This window comes from Heliangelus exortis, chromosome 1 (genome assembly GCF_036169615.1).
Source record: "Heliangelus exortis chromosome 1, bHelExo1.hap1, whole genome shotgun sequence".
In the NCBI taxonomy this organism is placed as follows: Eukaryota; Metazoa; Chordata; class Aves; order Apodiformes; family Trochilidae; genus Heliangelus; species Heliangelus exortis.
The window spans coordinates 107,129,404-107,146,393 of record NC_092422.1 but is presented as its reverse complement, the minus strand read 5'-3'; the positions used below and the strand labels follow the sequence as shown (position 1 = coordinate 107,146,393).

The 16,990-nt window shown below is 37.5% G+C and overlaps 1 protein-coding gene across 2 annotated transcripts in view; it reads left to right on the top strand.

The window, feature by feature from the left end:
- Positions 1–16,990, top strand: part of EPHA3 (EPH receptor A3) — a 226,142-nt gene that overhangs the window by 156,512 nt on the left and 52,640 nt on the right. For both annotated transcript variants that reach the window (XM_071757064.1, XM_071757057.1), the window contains exon 6: positions 9,391–9,515. In XM_071757064.1, coding sequence (XP_071613165.1) covers positions 9,391–9,515 — 125 coding nt within the window. The remainder of the gene's footprint in view (positions 1–9,390; positions 9,516–16,990) is intronic.

Genomic DNA, 16,990 nt, shown 5'->3' with positions numbered 1-16,990 from the left:
TTTGGTGCATGATATATTTCTTTCTTTCCCTATGGTCCTTATAAAAGGGACAAGAAGATAGACTTATTAAAAGTGAGCTAATGACATGATGTAGGGAGTCTCTGGTTCACTGACTGTTATTACAGCTGTGCCCCATTACGTACTGAATACCTAGGACATGCTTGTTTTTTGAATGACATTTATCTTTTGAGTTTTGTACATTCCTGGCATAAATAAAGATTTTACGCTTTTCAAATGTGTTTTACAGTTCAGCCCAGAGGCTATTCAAGGATCATTTTAACTCAATAAAAATCCTCCTTTAGGGATATAAAAGGGAAGTGTTTTAACAATGTCACTCTATGCATAGCCTGTTATTAGCTAGAGATGTTCTTCCTGCAAAGCCTTTGATCCCTTTTCCCTTGAATGTCAAGGAAGCTCTGCCAAGGCTTCACAGTCTGTGGCATACATTGGTCTCTTCTGTGAGCAGTCCTCATGTGAACGCTCATGACCTTAGAGAAAGTTCACAGCTGAAGTTTGTGTCTCAGCCAGTGTTTTCACTTCAAATACTTCTTAGCTACCTTTTCCAGAAGTCATGGCAAAGTTGTATTCAGCAATCAGTGGATAATGGTTTTCTTTACTTGCTTCTGTTATAGTCTTTAACAGGAGGTTATGTGTGAATTCTCATTTAATATCTTGGTTTGGTGAAATACCAAAAATAAAGAAATGTAGGTAAACAGGATGCTTAGCACTCAGTTAAATAATATTCCTTAGACTTCTGGTTCTCTTTCCCTTATCTGTTCTAGCATTCTCAATAATCATTGTGGGAAAACAGTCTGTGTTTCCTTCCACTATAACCAAAACTGTCAACTCCCCTTGCTTCTTGAAACTATTCCACCTAGACAATTTGCAGGCTGGGGACAGGGGGGGAAAAAGAATGTTGCTTGTTTCTTTGGGTTTGGGGACTATTCCTGTCAATGGAATTATTAATATAATAATGAAGTTGTGATCTCTTTTCAAGTCTGTTCCATCAGAGATCCTTTGACAATTAAAGGATCCAAAGCTATCTGTGACACTATCAAAGGGTGACGTGGCAAGAGGCTTGAAAAACATTCTTTTCCATTCACAATGTTTTATGACCAAGTTGAAAAGACAGACCAGTTTGGCAGGATGTGGTGACTACTTAAAAGAAGTACATTATATCATAAATTACTTACCTCAGGGCAATTGTCATCTCTGGTTTTGGCTACTGGCATTTCTAGAGATGGTTCTTAAGAACATTGTGGCTGGTATTTCTCTGGTTAGGCAAATAACTAAACTTTCATAGGGGAAAGTTTATTCAGCACCTGACAGTTGATGTTATGAGCATTGTGAATACATCCTTTTTTTCTGAAAACTTCACACCAGGAAGCTTGAGGCTCTCATGTCCTATAAAGAAATGTAACAATGGGGTAGGAAAGGCAAAGCAAAACTGTTTATTTTAGACTGATATGGTCTTAAATACATTGAGTGAAAAATATGAAGTGTATTGCAAAGCTCCCACCATCACCATCTCAAACAGAGAACAGAAAGAATAACATTTGTGTTATGAGTACCTTTGGGCTGAGTCCTTATGAAAGCATATATGGCATTTGTCTCCTCTCTGAAATAACATCTGTGAAAGCCATGGCACAATAGTTTTCAGTTTCTGAAGCAAATGCCTTGTCCAGCCTGATGCTTCCCAAAAGGACAGGGCATTACCATGATTTATCACACATGTGTTAAACATATGAGGAAGTCTAACATTTTGTTTGCTCTGTGGAAGGCATTTGCTATCTCTTTTAATAAAAAGAGGGAGAAAGAATGTGCAACACTTAATGAAGTTTGCTTTTAATTTAGAATTTATTTGTAAGAGTGAGAAATGATCTCCGATAATCACTTGTCCAGGGACAGCTGCTGCCCAGAAGGCTGCCTTTCTCCCCACTTAGGAGTGCAGAGAAAATTAAGCAGCAGCCTTTTTTTTTTGCAATTTCTGCTGAAGCTGCTTGTTTTCCCCTTTCCAGTTCCCTGTCACCCATCCTTCACAGCACCTGTGCAATGCCTGCAGCAACTCTGGAGTCTGTAAGTACAGACTGGACTCCACCAGCCTCCAGATGCATTTGGGTACCTCTGCGATAGTGCAGGCAAACATCCATTAAAAATAACCATGAGTCTTTAAGTGTTTCATCCTTTTTCTAGGAGAAACATACACAGCTCCCACACTCTGCTTTGTTTCATCCAAAGTAAGCCTGCTTCTATTTATCCTTCAGGTTTTGTCCCATTTTGTTTCCTTCCACATTTTGATGTGTAAATAGCCCTCTCTCAGAAACTGGAAATGATTTCATCCACTTCCTAACAATTGCATCCTGCTAGGATCCAACCTGAATCTGGAGTTGAGGGTCCTGTGTGCTTACATGGCAGGGCAGGAGCCTCTTGCTCTTGGGATGGACAGGTTCCCTAATGTCTAGACAGGGAAAAACAGAGGAGGTATGTTGCATTCTGGCTGACAGTCACCTAATGATGTTAGGGAATGAGATGACATTTTACAGCCCAAGTCATAAAAATACACGGAGTCTGCTTCAGCTCAAGGAAAAGGTGCAGGAACACGAACACAAGTGCTGTGCTGGTTTAACTACGTGTCCTGCAGATTACAGGGCAAAGGACTGTGTCTGCACACACATTGAAACTGCGGGTAATTGTGTCTGGAAGAGGAAGGTGTAGGGTTTAGCAGGTTTCCAAAGTGTTGTTAAAAGTGTAACTGTTTTCCCCTCCTCCTGCCTCCTGGGAGGCACCTGGGGAGGAGGGGCTGACTGATCTTCATGGAATATGCCTGAGGGATCAGCCCTGGGCCTCAGCACCAGGGCAGTGGGTAGCAGCACTTGGCAGAGAAAATGAATAGTAATGCAATTGGAGAAAGTTTAAATTAAATAAATTTTGCTCCTGCTTCCTGGGAGAAATCATCTTTAATAAACCCCATAGATGTTACCCCGCAAACTAGATGTTTGAGATGTAAAGGTTCTGTAGACAGTTGTAGCAGTTCATACAGATAGTGTATTAATTAGACCCTATTATGGAGATGTTGTATTGTTACACTGATTTGCAAGCCATTACTGAGGACTTTGTCATGAATCAAATGCTGTTTGGTAGTGGAATAGTTGGGTAATCTTAAGATAGATAGACAGTCATGTTACACAGACTGCATCCAGGCATGTTTTGAATGTCTGCAGAGAAGGGGACTCCACAACCTCCCCAGGCAGCCTGTTCCAGTGCCTTTTCACCCTCATAGTGAAAAAAGGCTTTTTCTTATGTTCAAATGGAACTTCCTATGTTCGAGCTTGTGCCCATTGCCCCTCATCCTGTCACTGGGAACTACTGAAAAGAGTCCAGCTCCATCTTCCCTGCACCCACCTTTTAGATAATTGTAGACTAAGCGTCCTCCATGCACTTTTCATGGGTTAAATGTGCATTTGCAGTGTTACAAACAGCACCAACCTGTGCCATGCATGAGCACCTAATTCTTGAATGAAGACAAGTTCTCCTATTTATCCTATCTCTGTGGATGTGATGCCAGTTTTCCAGAGAAAACACTTCTGTGCAAGAGATCAGTTTGTTCATTCAAAGATCAGTTTTTTCCCCTTCAAATTGTATGATAGTTTTGTGGTTTGAACACTGGTCCTCTAAGACTTAAAAGATTTAGGCTTGGGTCCCAGTGGATTCTACTGTCAGTGGCTGCATATTTAATTTTCAGAGTATGATCTTTATTTACTACTTGTGTTCCATGTTATCTCCTAGGGACATTAGAGACATTAAGGAAAATTTATACATTATATCAGATGACAGTATTATGATTAGATAATGAAATAGAGTTTTCTAAAGAGAGAAAAAGGAACAAGGCTTCCATTCATTCAGCAATGAAGAAGTTTCAGTCTGGGTATTACAGTCAGTTCTGTGGGCTCAGGTATGTTCTTGATCACCATCTTTCAGCATAGTTTGAAATGTTTTGCTCTCTGGTGCTGGTGGCTATTTGCAAGCAATAGCTGGAGGTGAGGAGGTCATGGTCATTTTAGAATTAAATCCTTCCCTAAAATTTAATTTGTGATATAGAGACCTAAGCAAGAAACAAAAGGACTCTAAATATTTCAGCAGTTCTATACACATGGCTTCCCAAAGTTAATACTGAGTTGAGTCTGCCACAGGACAGGGAATTTTCTTCCAGCATATGTGCACATCTGTAAGCCAGTCACATACAAAAACAATAACCAAGGAATAAAGAAAAAGTCCATAAGGAGATTTATATACAGCTGCTATTAAACCGGAGGAAAACAAATGATCTGTTTGGGTCAGTTTCACTGGGAAATCAATTTCAGCAGTTTTATTGTCATCTCTGCTAGATCCTACAGGTTATTTGCTTCACCTTCAATAGTTTTGAGTGGGGAGGTTTTTACACTTGTGAGTCTAAGCTCCCTGGATCATTGCATTTGTTGCCTTTTCAGCATCCACATTCCCAGTTGTCACAAATGCTACCTAACAACACTGAGCACCTTGTAACTCTGGGGAGGTTTGAGTGTTCATATTAAGTGCTTAAACTAGTTGTGAACCAGCTAGACTCTAGTACAAGGCAAATACTAACCATCTGATGCATAAAAATGCCTCTGTGTGTATTGCATGTAACTAACAAGACTAAATCTCTCAATACATGAACATACAAGTCTAAAGTTGAGTATAGAAGAAACTCAACTCTTATTCAATGAAGTTAAGAGAACTAATAAATTAATCAAAGCAACAATAAAAGAATTTCATCCAGAAAATGCTGAAACAGTGTTAATTTAACTTCTTAGTCTAAAATAGTTCAAGTTCTCTCTCCAAATGTATGTTTTCTAAATGATAGATCAATTTAATCTAACTTTGTGTCACTATTGATGCTTTAATATAATTTTTTAAACTTCAATTTATCCTAAAAACTTCATAATGTTTCGTTATTTGCTAACCCATAGTACAAAATCTGTTTTGTCAGTGGAAGCTGCAGACATTTAAAATATTTGTCTTATAATTCTGTTGCTGCACAATCTAATTGTCTTTTAATTTAAGAAAGAAAAGTCTTGGAACTGCAGTGAAAAATTACTATTCTAAATATGGAGTGCCTCTGTTCCTTTTTGTAGCTGGATTTTCAATTCAGTTTCATCCTTTTGTAGCTCTTTAATGACTTTCAGGAAACAGGAAGCTCTTGGTTCTCTTCATCATACAGAAACTGAAGACTTTATGCATTACTGCTCATGGAGGTGTTTTCATTGTTTAATGGTTTATTAGGTTAACTTTCTTTTAACTGTGGTTTCTCTCTGAACTGGATTTTCAAACTCTTCCAAGTAAACAGTAAAATGCAGTAAAACTGAGTTGCTCTGGTGAGAAAGGAGAATTAGTTGTGTTACAAAATAGAAAACATGGCTTAATTTTGCTTGCGCACTATTTAGAACACCATTTATAAGGTTTGATTTATTGCATTGCATTTAGGGAGGCATACAAAAAGAAATTAAGCCCATGGTCTAAATGTTAAGTTATTACTGCCCTGAGCTGCGACCACGGGTCAGGAAGTCCCCTCTGTTGTCATATGGCTGTCCCTGTGCAGGACATGTTAACAGGCTGCCTTAATTCTTAATTAAATCCATTGATTGTAGTAGATTTAAGTCTAAACTTAGAATTCCTCCTAACAATATTTTTTCTTAAACTAGGGTTCAAGGATTTCTAGCACATTTCAAACCTGCCTATCTAACAGATACAGCAGAAAAAGAAAAAAAGATTGCATTAAGATTTAAAACTTTAACAGTATCCGTCTTGCAGACCAGCAAAGCAAGGTTATGCCATGTGCTGTGATGGTGTTTTTTTTTTTTTTAATTTTATCTCATCTTAATCAAATCAAAATATGGCCTGTGTTCATCAGTCTGTTCTGTGTGTGAACAAAGGAGGCAGTTCTGAATACAGGGAAAAAAACAATGTAGTAAAGAGGAAGATATAGATATAGATGATATAGATATAGATATAGATTAGATATAGATTAGATATAGATATAGATATAGATATAGATATAGATATAGATATAGATATAGATATAGATATAGATATATAGATATAGATATAGATATAGATAGATATAGATAGATATAGATAGATATAGATAGATATAGATGATATAGATATAGATAGATATGCAGGCTGCAGCAGTGAAAAGCTGTGCAAGGTGGCAGCCCCTCCAGGCACAGCATCCTGACTCCTCTGCCCCTGTCTGTGGGGGGACTGGCTCTCAGGCATGCTCACATCAAGAGTTATCCTTGCTCTTTCCTACTCCACTTTTTGCAAAAGAAGTGTCCCAGTGCTGAAATCATCTTGTGAGCAATACAGCACAGTTTCACCTGTCCTTTGAAGAGGGTACAGCCTGACATAGTGGTAGGAAAGGAACTGCTGGGTGAGGTTCTTGTGAGGGATGTTCTCTCCAGGGCTCTGTTTTGTCACAGAATCACAGAGGGGAATCAGTGTCAACTATTGCTTGTAAAGTCCAGGGTGAACACACAGAGATGAATGGGACAGCAGGGAAGTTAGGAAATCTGTACCCTGATATTGAGTCTTTATTTTTAACATGTTGTGTGCTTCAAAATTAAAATGCTCGGGTGATAGACAAGATAGTTTTACTAGATGAAAAAGACAATATAAGGTTAAAAATTAATATTAAGTTGCAAATACATATCTTCCCCTCTTAACACAAATAGTGTGGTTTATCCTCTAGAAAAAAATAGTTAAAAAACAAAATATATGAAGACAGACACTTGTCCTTTATGAGCTGAGGAATAGTGCCTTAAAACTAGGTAACTTTTGTAATCCACATACTTAAGATAAGGTGGTGATTTATGCTGATTTGGAACACATGATTTCCCTAGCTCAGAGGTCCAGTAGCTGTTGGAGTGGCCTCTCATTGCAGGCAATGTATTGCAGAACTCAGATATGTTCTTTGCGTGGGGGTAAAGGTGCCTGAAAATTTGTGTTCCCTGTTACGATCCCTCCCCCCTCCACTTGGCCATCTGTGGGATGCTCTCTCTCTCCCAGACATTCAGTATATATAATTTCTAAGCAGTTTCAGGAACCCAAGGGATTAGAAAAGGTATATGAATGTTTTATGATGTTATTGATAACTGCAGAGCAGACAGTTTTCTAATAAAATGCTGTGAGATAAGTTGCTAAGCATCTGCAGAGATGTGTGTAAATGAGCTCAAAATACGGTGTTGGAAGAAAGCTATTTTTAAAACACATTGGTACTGGAGCATATAAGACTATTTCAGACTTCCATGAGAATGTGTTATAGTACGATTTACCATAATTTATTAGAGGAAAAGTCATTTCTGTTCATCATATATTAATTATTCATAAAATCTGTATTAATGTTACTTTAATGGGAAATGTTTCCAGCTGGGGTACTGGGCTTGGCAATCTATTCCCATGCAAATTAAAAAAAAAAAAAAAAAAAAAAAAAAGATTTATAGCTTGACTTTAAAAAAAGACATAAAAATGACTTATAAGAGCATAAAAGCAGCAAGCATGGGTATATGAGTTAACTTAGAGCTGGCTACAGTAGAGCAGTCCAGCTAGATAACCACTTTGTATTTTGGCTCTGGTGCTGGTTTGTGCCTGAGTGGAATTCAAGTGGAATTGCTGAAGGATGTTAATTATAACAGTCCTGTATACCTAGCCCTACTGCTTTTCAGGTCTTCATCATGACACTCTTTCCCCTTCTACTTTTAAAAATGAAACAAACCTACCAACTAAAAAACAAACAAAAAAAAACCAGAAGCCACCAAAAAAAAAAAACCTCCAAAATTTTATTTCAGTAATTTAAGTTCAGGATAAATTCTTCCTACTGGGAAAAAAAAAGTTTTGCAAATTTTTAATCTTCTCAGAAAGCTATCATGACCTAACTGTTATGAAAATGCTACTCAGAGGATGTGTTTCAATGAAGAATTAATGTGGAAATGCATATTTATGTATGTGCAGGTGTACCTAGATTTCTAAATGCTCAGTTATTAGAGGATGTCACCATTTAGATTACAACTCAAGACTGGAAGATGTGTTTTGATAAAAGTTTAGGCAAAATCAACGACAGCATGAATTTTCCAAATTTTATTTTAGTTGAAAATTCTTTTTTGCTGACTTTTAAAAACTCTCTTGCAGGAATGAAAACCCAAACAGAAAGAACACTGGCTAATGAATGCAAATGTGTAATGCCTGTAAAATGCAAGTTTTATATGAACAGTAAAAGCTTCACAGGATTCAGCTGAAATTAAATTGTTTATATCAGCTAGAGCCTTTTTATTAGGATAGCACAATGTTGAATTTACAAACACATTTGTTTTACATGTTAAGATAAAAGGCTGTTTCTTGGTAAAAGTTTTTATGTTTTGTTTTGGGTTTTTGGGGTTTTTTTAAATGACACTTAAAACCTTTAATCTGTGATCTGTAAGCTATCATCTGATTAATTTTGGTGAGAGCCATGGAAGAGAAGCATTTGGTGTGGGAAACCAACCAAGAAGAAAAAAAAAAGAAAATATTTAAAAATTGCATAGCTTTCAGTGAGTTCAGGAAACCTAGGCCTGGTCTTGGAAAAATGTGTAGAGTTGGGTGGTCTGAAGCTGAGCTGATGTTCAAGAATTATAGGTAATTATTATTTTTTTCCGTAACTCTGACAGTACTTCCAAGCTTTGGGTGGTGGGTGATTTTGTGGCATGCAATCAGTTGTTATGCCTAACTGATTAATACAGAACAGAGATGAGGTTATTTTTTTTTTTCCAAATTTCATTTTCAAAGAAATGTGGTAAAGGAGAAGTGTATATGGGAGCAATTTGTATCTGGAGAGCTTACCAAATAACATAATAAAAGAGGCTGTGTTCTGCAGTGCACTGATGGTTATTACTATCCATGGATGCCAGGAGCTCCTTGTATGTAATGCATCCCAGCACCATATTGAACTTGCATATGAAAATGTTATCAGAGTTCTTCAGTGTCTGGTAAAGATAATAGTTCAGCATTATAACAAATAGGCAGTTCTGTTATTTTGTTCTCTTATTTTAGTATATCAAACGGGTTTCATTGCTTACACTGTAGTAGCAGATCGAAACCATCTGCTGCCTTGCCACTGGTCCACCAGTCTAACAGAAAATCTCAGTTAATTTTCTTTGAGGCCAACATGCTTTAAGACATGTACCAGGACTATAATCCAGCTGCTGAATGTTGATACAAATCCAGACCTATGCTCGTGAGTCTTTTAAATGGAAACAATACTCTTTGCCAAGGATTGGAACAAAGATAAACTCAGTTTGCTTTTTTCTCTCCCCCTGCCTCCCCCCACCCCCTTTACAGCTCCATCCCCCATCACAGTTATAAGGAAAGACAGGACATCCAGGAACAGTGTGTCTCTGTCTTGGCAAGAACCCGAACATCCGAATGGGATCATCTTGGACTACGAGGTCAAATACTATGAAAAGGTGGGAAAAAGAGATTAAAGGGAAGGGTTTTGGGATGGTTATATAATGGAATTGTTGAGTCTTGCCTGTGGCAAGTATTCAGAGACAGCCCCGTTCACTCATTGTCTGCCTCAGTGACATCAAGTGTTGCAACTTCAGTTTTGGGAAGGGGATCATGAAAAGAAATTGTGTTGTCTCCCAGGGTCATTGCCAAATACATCAGAGCAAATATAGAAAGTAATGCAGATAAGATGTAATGCTTTTTATTTTTCTCTTAACAAGTTTACTTCACTAAGATTACTTTTTCACTGAGTAAGTTTACTTAGTTCTGTTATGCTGTCAGAGTTTATACATTTCTTTTTCAGCATCCCTGTGCTGGTCCTTCCCTGTGGCACAAGCATCTTTTACAAAAAAATGATTTGGAAAAAAGATGCGCAATCCTTTCAGTGATTTGGAGTATGAAAGTTCCCACTTTTCATTAGTAATTGTATAAAATTGTATATACATACAGTTTTGTATATGCATACATTTTGTATCTACATACAATTTCACATGCAATTAATAAATGGTTAGTAAATAGCTACCAAAAAAATCTGCCATTAAATAAGTTCTACCACATGTTGACATTTGCTTGTATTTACAGTTGTTGATTTCGGCATCCTATATAGATCTGTATTTAGGAAAATCAGATTTTCATATCAGAATAGGAGCTTTTAAAGTAAAACTTTGTTAGAACTGAAAAGCCATAAATCATTGTGAAGTTTGTGAGGAGTCATCAATTTTAGATTGATTAGAAGCAATCTTTTGATGAATATATTGCTATTGAGGTTTATAAACTTTGATAAAATATCAGAAATAATGGTATAGCTTGGAATTTACTAATTGCTCTTTGTATCTAGTAATCAGGCTTATATTGCTAATTAATCTCATTCTTAAGGAACATGTGATACTAATATCCACTTATAAACTGGTGATGAAAAGACTTCATGAGTATTCAGTTAGTCTTAAGTTTTCTCATGGAGTTTACCAGTGGGACAGTATCACAGGAACAGAATGGAAGTTGGAAGGGGAATTAGAGATCATCTACTCCAACCTCTCTGCCATGGGCAGGGACATCTCTCATCTAAACAAGGTTGTTCAAAGCCCCATCCAACCTGGCGCTGGACACCTCCAGGGAGGAGACATCCACATTTTCTCTGGGCGATGTTTCTGAGTCTCACCACCCAAATACTGAAGAACTTCCTCCTCAGATCTGGTCTAAAGTTACTCTCCTTCAGTTTAAAACCATTTCTCTTTGTCCTATCACTGGACACTTTTATGAAAAGTCCCTCTACAGCCTTCCTGTAGGTTTCCTTCAGGTATTGGAAGGCAGCTATAAGGTCCCCCCAGAGTCTTCTCTTCTTCAGGCTGAACAATCCCAGCACCTCAGCCTGACCTCATAGGAGAGGTGCTCCAGCCCCTGGATCATCTTTGTGGCCCTCCTCTAGACTCATCCAACAGATCTGTGTCCTTCAAATGGGGAGGGACACAATAACTGGACACAGTATTCAAGGTGGGTTCTCACAAGTGCAGAGTAGAGGGGTAGAATCACCTCTCTTGATCTGCTGGCCACACTCCTCTTGATGCATCCTAGGATACTGCTGACCTTCTGAGCTGCATGAGCACACTGCCAGCTCATGTTGTGCCACACATCACTCAACAACTCCTTCTCTTCAACCCACTCTGTACCCAGCTTGTAATTGTACCTGGGATAGGTATATGATATTGGTAGTCCATGCTGATGTGAACTGGAAGGCCACATTCTGAAAATATTTCTCCCAAATTAATGTCATCTGATTTTGTGAGGGTTTTTTGGTGAGCATTTGAACTTTCAAAGACCTTGGTAAAAATCTAAATAAATATAGTAACACTGATAAAAAGGGGGAAAGTAAGTTTTCTAAATAGTTCAGTCTCATCTTGTAAAACAGGATTCTGTAGATTTTCACTTTGGATTTTTTTCTGCTAATTTCAATAGCGACAGGATCAAGTCTGGATTCTGTGCTTAAAAAGTGAAAGACAGCCCATATATCATAATCTCTTTTTTCGTACATTTTCAGTAGTGACAGGATACAGGAATTATTTAGGGTCTCTTATTTCCAAATTTTTTGAAGAAAAGAAAATAGATACTGCCTTCTGATACTGCTTGCAAGATCTGTTTACCTCACAACGAGTTCACAGTCCAAAAAATGCAGAACTTTAGCCTGTTTTGCACAGCCAGGTTATTTCTCTGCATGATTAACTTACATTTCATTTAAGAGCTACCTGGCTGCTCTTGCTGCCATTGGTCATATCTTTGTTTTCCAAGAGCTACAGTAGCCCCATCTCAGCTCCATCTCCAGTTTCCCCCAGTGGAATTCCTCGTCTGGCTGTCTGTGTGGGTACTGTGGGGTGCAGGACATCAGTGTGTTGTGAATGGTGGCTTAAGGTGGTCTCTTGGGCTTCAGTTGCTCCAAAGATAGAATATTTTCCCTCTTGTTCATTTTAATTGAATGATGGAGAGGTTTTATTTCTGTACGTGTTGTTTGTTTGTTTGGTTTTTTTTATTTTGTGGTGTTCTGATCATCATTCTACACTGAAAATGACCTGCTTTATTCAAGAATATTTGTCACTCTCCAGTCTTACAGAGCAACTGGCTGTCAGGAGACAGCTTCATAAGACAACTGGCCCCGTGAGGCTGTTCTATGAGGCTGTTCTTGCACAAGTGTTTCTTCCCTTTGAAGTCTGTGATCAAGACTTCCTTTGCACCAGGCAGCTTTCTTAAACTGGAGAGCCAACTGCTTGTCAATAGGAGCCAGACCATTTAGACCAAAGGTTGTTTTTGTTTTTTTTTTTTTTAAAAAAAAAAGAAACAAGAAAAAAGAAAACAAAACAAAGCTAACAAAAAAGCTTTCTGACACCAGTGTTTTTAATGAGTGCTTTGCAGCCCTGTGGGGAGTCAGAAGCCTATTCCTCAGGGTCTATGAAGGATAACTAAGAAAAGCAGATCTATTGTCAAGGGGATTGTAATCCATTGCCCTTTATAAGTCTGCAAAATGAAAAAGGTTGAAAACTACTACTCTGCACATGTTCATCTTACCTAAGTGCAGCACAAGGTAGATTGTTGGTCTTCATTTATTTTCCAAACATCTTTGGATGCTGCTTATCCGTCTGAGAGCTCCAAGCAGCTCCCCTCCCCCTCCTGCCCCCCATTCCCTCCCGCTTTTGAAAAGAGAGCTTTCTTTTTAAATTTACCCAATCCATTTGATTTTCTACTTCAGAAATCATCCTGCTTGTGCTCATCAAAAAACCCCACTGCTGGTATGTGGCAGCTACTAGGAAATAAACCCTTCACAATTAGCAATCTAGGTATTATTCTGACAAGTCATACCTGATTTCTGGTAGATGATTTATATTGAGTCTTTTCCCTCCTGCTTGTTTTCACTTTGTGTATCTTTTGTAACTTCTTAGAAATTAATAAATACAGCATAAAAGTAACACAGGTCAGCCTAATCCTGTCACAGGCCTTGTCCGTGCCCATGTTTGAGGTTTTTACTTTGTTAAACTGTTTTTAAAATTGAAACAATGTGTGGTATTTATGGGCAACTGAGTGTTACTGATATTCAGGATGTTGGATATAGATTGGGAATAAAAATAGAATGTTCTATACGTAAATTATGGTATCATGTAGTTTTTCTAATGTGTTATTTGAATAAAGTAAGTGGAAAATACTTTCTGCAAGGGCAATTAGGTAACTATTAAGGTTTTTTCCAACAGTGATTTCACTTGTGTGACCATGAGAGAATAAAGCTTTATGTGAGGTTTCTAGAGAAATCAGGAGCTACAGGTTTGGGAAACTATTTTAACTTTATGGAATGAACCTGCAGGGTTTTAATGCCTAACATTATGAACTGAGAGTGACAATTTTTTGACTTACTGTTTGGAACAGAATTGTATTTTCTGTAAAAATCTATAGGGCCTGGTTCTATGACCCCAGCTGCAATTTGTTCAAAACATTTGAAAGGAAGAAAATCCTCTTTCAGAGGAATACTGTATGGGACTTCTAGGCACTTATTTTATGGTAGGGCATAACATTTTATGTGAACTTAATGGTACCAAATGACAAGTCAGCTTAGTCCATCCATATAGTGTTGTTGAGCTGAGTAAATCTCTCAAGTTATTATCACCTGTCTCAGAGCAGTTCTTTAATAATACTACTTGCCTACAACCATTTCTTTATGTTATGTAGTTGTTTATTTTATACCATTGTCCTCTGCTAGAGTTTGTTTGGTCTTCAGTGGTGTTTTTGAGAAGGAAATACTTCTTTGACATCTTTTCCTGAGATTCATACATCTGTAGACTAGATTTGCTTGTCTAAAGAAAACCTGTCCTTGTGATGCTGTTATGAGTGGCATGCTGAATAAGGCAACACAACATTTGACTGATAGATTTGGAAGGATAAATCTAAGTTTTGTAACACTTAAAATATTTTCTCTGGTTCAGTTTGAAAGAGATATTTGGAGTGTTGTCTGTGTGTCCCTCTGGTTTCTGATATCAGTCTTCAACTGCTCATAATGTCAGTTCCTTTTTGCATGTGCTGTGCTGGATTTTAAGCATGTCAGCTGTCAAAGTGCTCATGGAACAAAAGTCAGGTTTTTTTCTTCCTCCTTATCCTTACTCACATAGTTATTTCTGTGGAAGGACTATCTTGTCATGCAAATATTCAAAAAAGCCATCTCCTTAATACCACACAAACTATTAAATGCTTCATTTAAATATGTGGCTTACAATTATTATAAGTAAATCCCACACACTTTATTAAGGTGAAGTCTGCTGCAAACAAGTGAAATTTAATTTAATTCTAACATTGCTAAAATAGACTTGCCTTTGCTGTCATTGAAATTTTGTGCTCAGTAGACTGGTTAAAGCCAGCAAACAAAAAACTATATCTATTTTGTGCTCTTTCTGAGGCTGAAAAAGTAAGTCATATGCAAATGCTCTCAGTTGTTTTCACACTTATCATTATGGCTTTGATGATATATAGGACATTTATACTCCATGAGGTCTTATGGATGAACAATTCATGCCTGGCAATAAGGGGGACCAACACTGAAGTGTGGATTCCTCCTGAGGATGAGTAGTCTGGCTTTGGCCTCTCTAGTGTAGATGTAGCTTATGGAGAAAATGTTCTTCCTCATATAATATAAACACTTACTGTCCTTATCTGAAAAGGACATACTGTTTGTTATCACTAGTTCTGCCACTGTAAATATTAAATGTATCCAAATGTATGTCTTTTGTTAAACATAGTTCAAAATTATAAAATGTCATTTGCAAGTGAGACACTAACACTAGTGGGATTTGCTTCCCAGTAAAGACTGTGTCTGGTAAACTATGCAGAAATATTCAGAAAGAATATGCTTTGTGCATCCAAGTTCAAGTTTATCATCAGAGTGTTTGATTAAAGTTCTGCTTGGCAAAGGCTGACTCTCATTTTTGTATATTCTTTTTGCTTATGGCAGCTATAGTACTGTATCTCTGAAGTTTTACTTCATCCTGAAGAAAGATAAACTTGGGCTTTTATGTGGTGTTTCACTGATTTGATTACTGGTAACATAAAAAATGGCTTTCAAAATATGTGTGTAAAAAGCTTTCCATAAACTAAGATATCATTACATCCTCCATACCATTGTTTTAAACGTTTATTTTCCAAGTTCCATTGTGGATTATTAACAGACAGCACCATGACTATATTTTCTCTTGCACGTATGTATCTGCACAAGAAGGAAATGTTTTCATTTCATAAAAGCAGCCAGAAGGGAGATCAAAATGAATGCCCAGTCATACCATACACAAAAGATTTTTTGTTTTAAAAGCAAGATTATTATGTCTTTGAAAGGAAAACAGTTGTCTACATTCAAGTGAATGATGAGATAAGGAAAGCCTGCAAATTATAAGGCCTTTGTTAGTTCAAAAATAATAATTTTATGCAAACCTCTTAGCACCTTAAAATATCTTCCTGTAATTTTTCTCCCCTGAATTTATAAGGGAAAAGTTTTTCAGAGAAGTATTGGAAACCTGTGAGGAGGTCCAATGCTGATTTCATTTTTATTTCTAGTGTGCAAAGAAAAGGGGTCATGTTAAACATTTTTATAGTCATTCCTCGAAGACCAGGTATAGCTCACCTTATCAGAGGTTTTGATTCTCGATGGTAGCTTTTAGGCACAACATAGCTTTTTTTAATTAGTAGTAGTAGTAGCAGTAGTAGTAGTAGTAGTGGTAGTAGTAGTTTCCCTTCACTGTGGTTATTCATGTGCATTAAAGTGGATATTCTATTGAGATATTGGCTTGCTGGCTTTTTTTGTAAGTATGGTATAAACTTTTCCATTTGCTCACATATCAAAGACTTCCAAGACCAGGGTAGCAAAGCTGAAGTGGCACCATACTGATGTCCACTTACTAACTTAGAATAAATCTGACTTTCTTACACTAGACAACACAGTAGAGCAAGCACAGTTAAGCAAGTCTAGTTACTTGAGCTTGTCATGTGAAGGTGAGATGGCTTTGGCAAGGAGAGTGTTAAGTATTTTCCAACCTCTGTACTTGTGCCTCAGCACTCTAGTGTTTTCAAAATTAAAACATCAGTACTTTGAAAGCTACTGTAATGCTGTAAAACATAGTAGCAGTTGGGAGAGATCGTGTGCATCCGACAAATGTTATCTTTACCCAGTTTCTGCTTTCAACCAGGTAAAACTGAATAGTTTTAGTGTATTTCAAAGTACTCATAGTAAAAGAGCAGTGTATGAAATCCCAAATCCCCCCCACCTCCAGAATTAAAAAGTTTATAGTTGGGAACCTAAACAACTGAGATTCTCACAGATCCCCACATGTGTGGCTGCTGTCCAAGTTTTGTTCTGAGGCAGTTCCAGGTGCCATTTTTAGGAAGCTGGAAATCCTCTTTTGGTACAGGGTGGCTTAAGTAAGCTAAGCAATACCTCAGGCTCCAAATGAATACTTAAATTTTTAGACTATGTGCTTACAGTCCAACTGAGACATTCTTCTGTCAGAATTAGCTTTTTACACAGTATGATTTATATTCAAACTTACTACATTGGAAAAATGGTCCATTTCATATTGTGTATCGAGTCCTTATGTCAGAAATGTGTGAATATTAAGCAGAGTGGTTGTGAATATATGATCTGTACTGGACACATAATTTGTGGTTTTTTAGCAAAAAGCAGTAAGAAGCAGCCAAACTTTTCCTGTCTATCTTCTAAAGCCCAAGATTCCTTCAGGAACAGGATCAGTGGGGTTTTTCCCGAATAGATGCATCAAGCTCATAGTTTTTATAGCATAATAGTTTTCAGGGCTGAACTGGAGAGCTTGAGTGGAGTTTCTCTTCTGATTCTTGTAAAGATAAACACTGTCTTGTAAAATGTGAGGCAGTAAAACCTGCATCCTGCAAGAGCTCTACAGAGCCC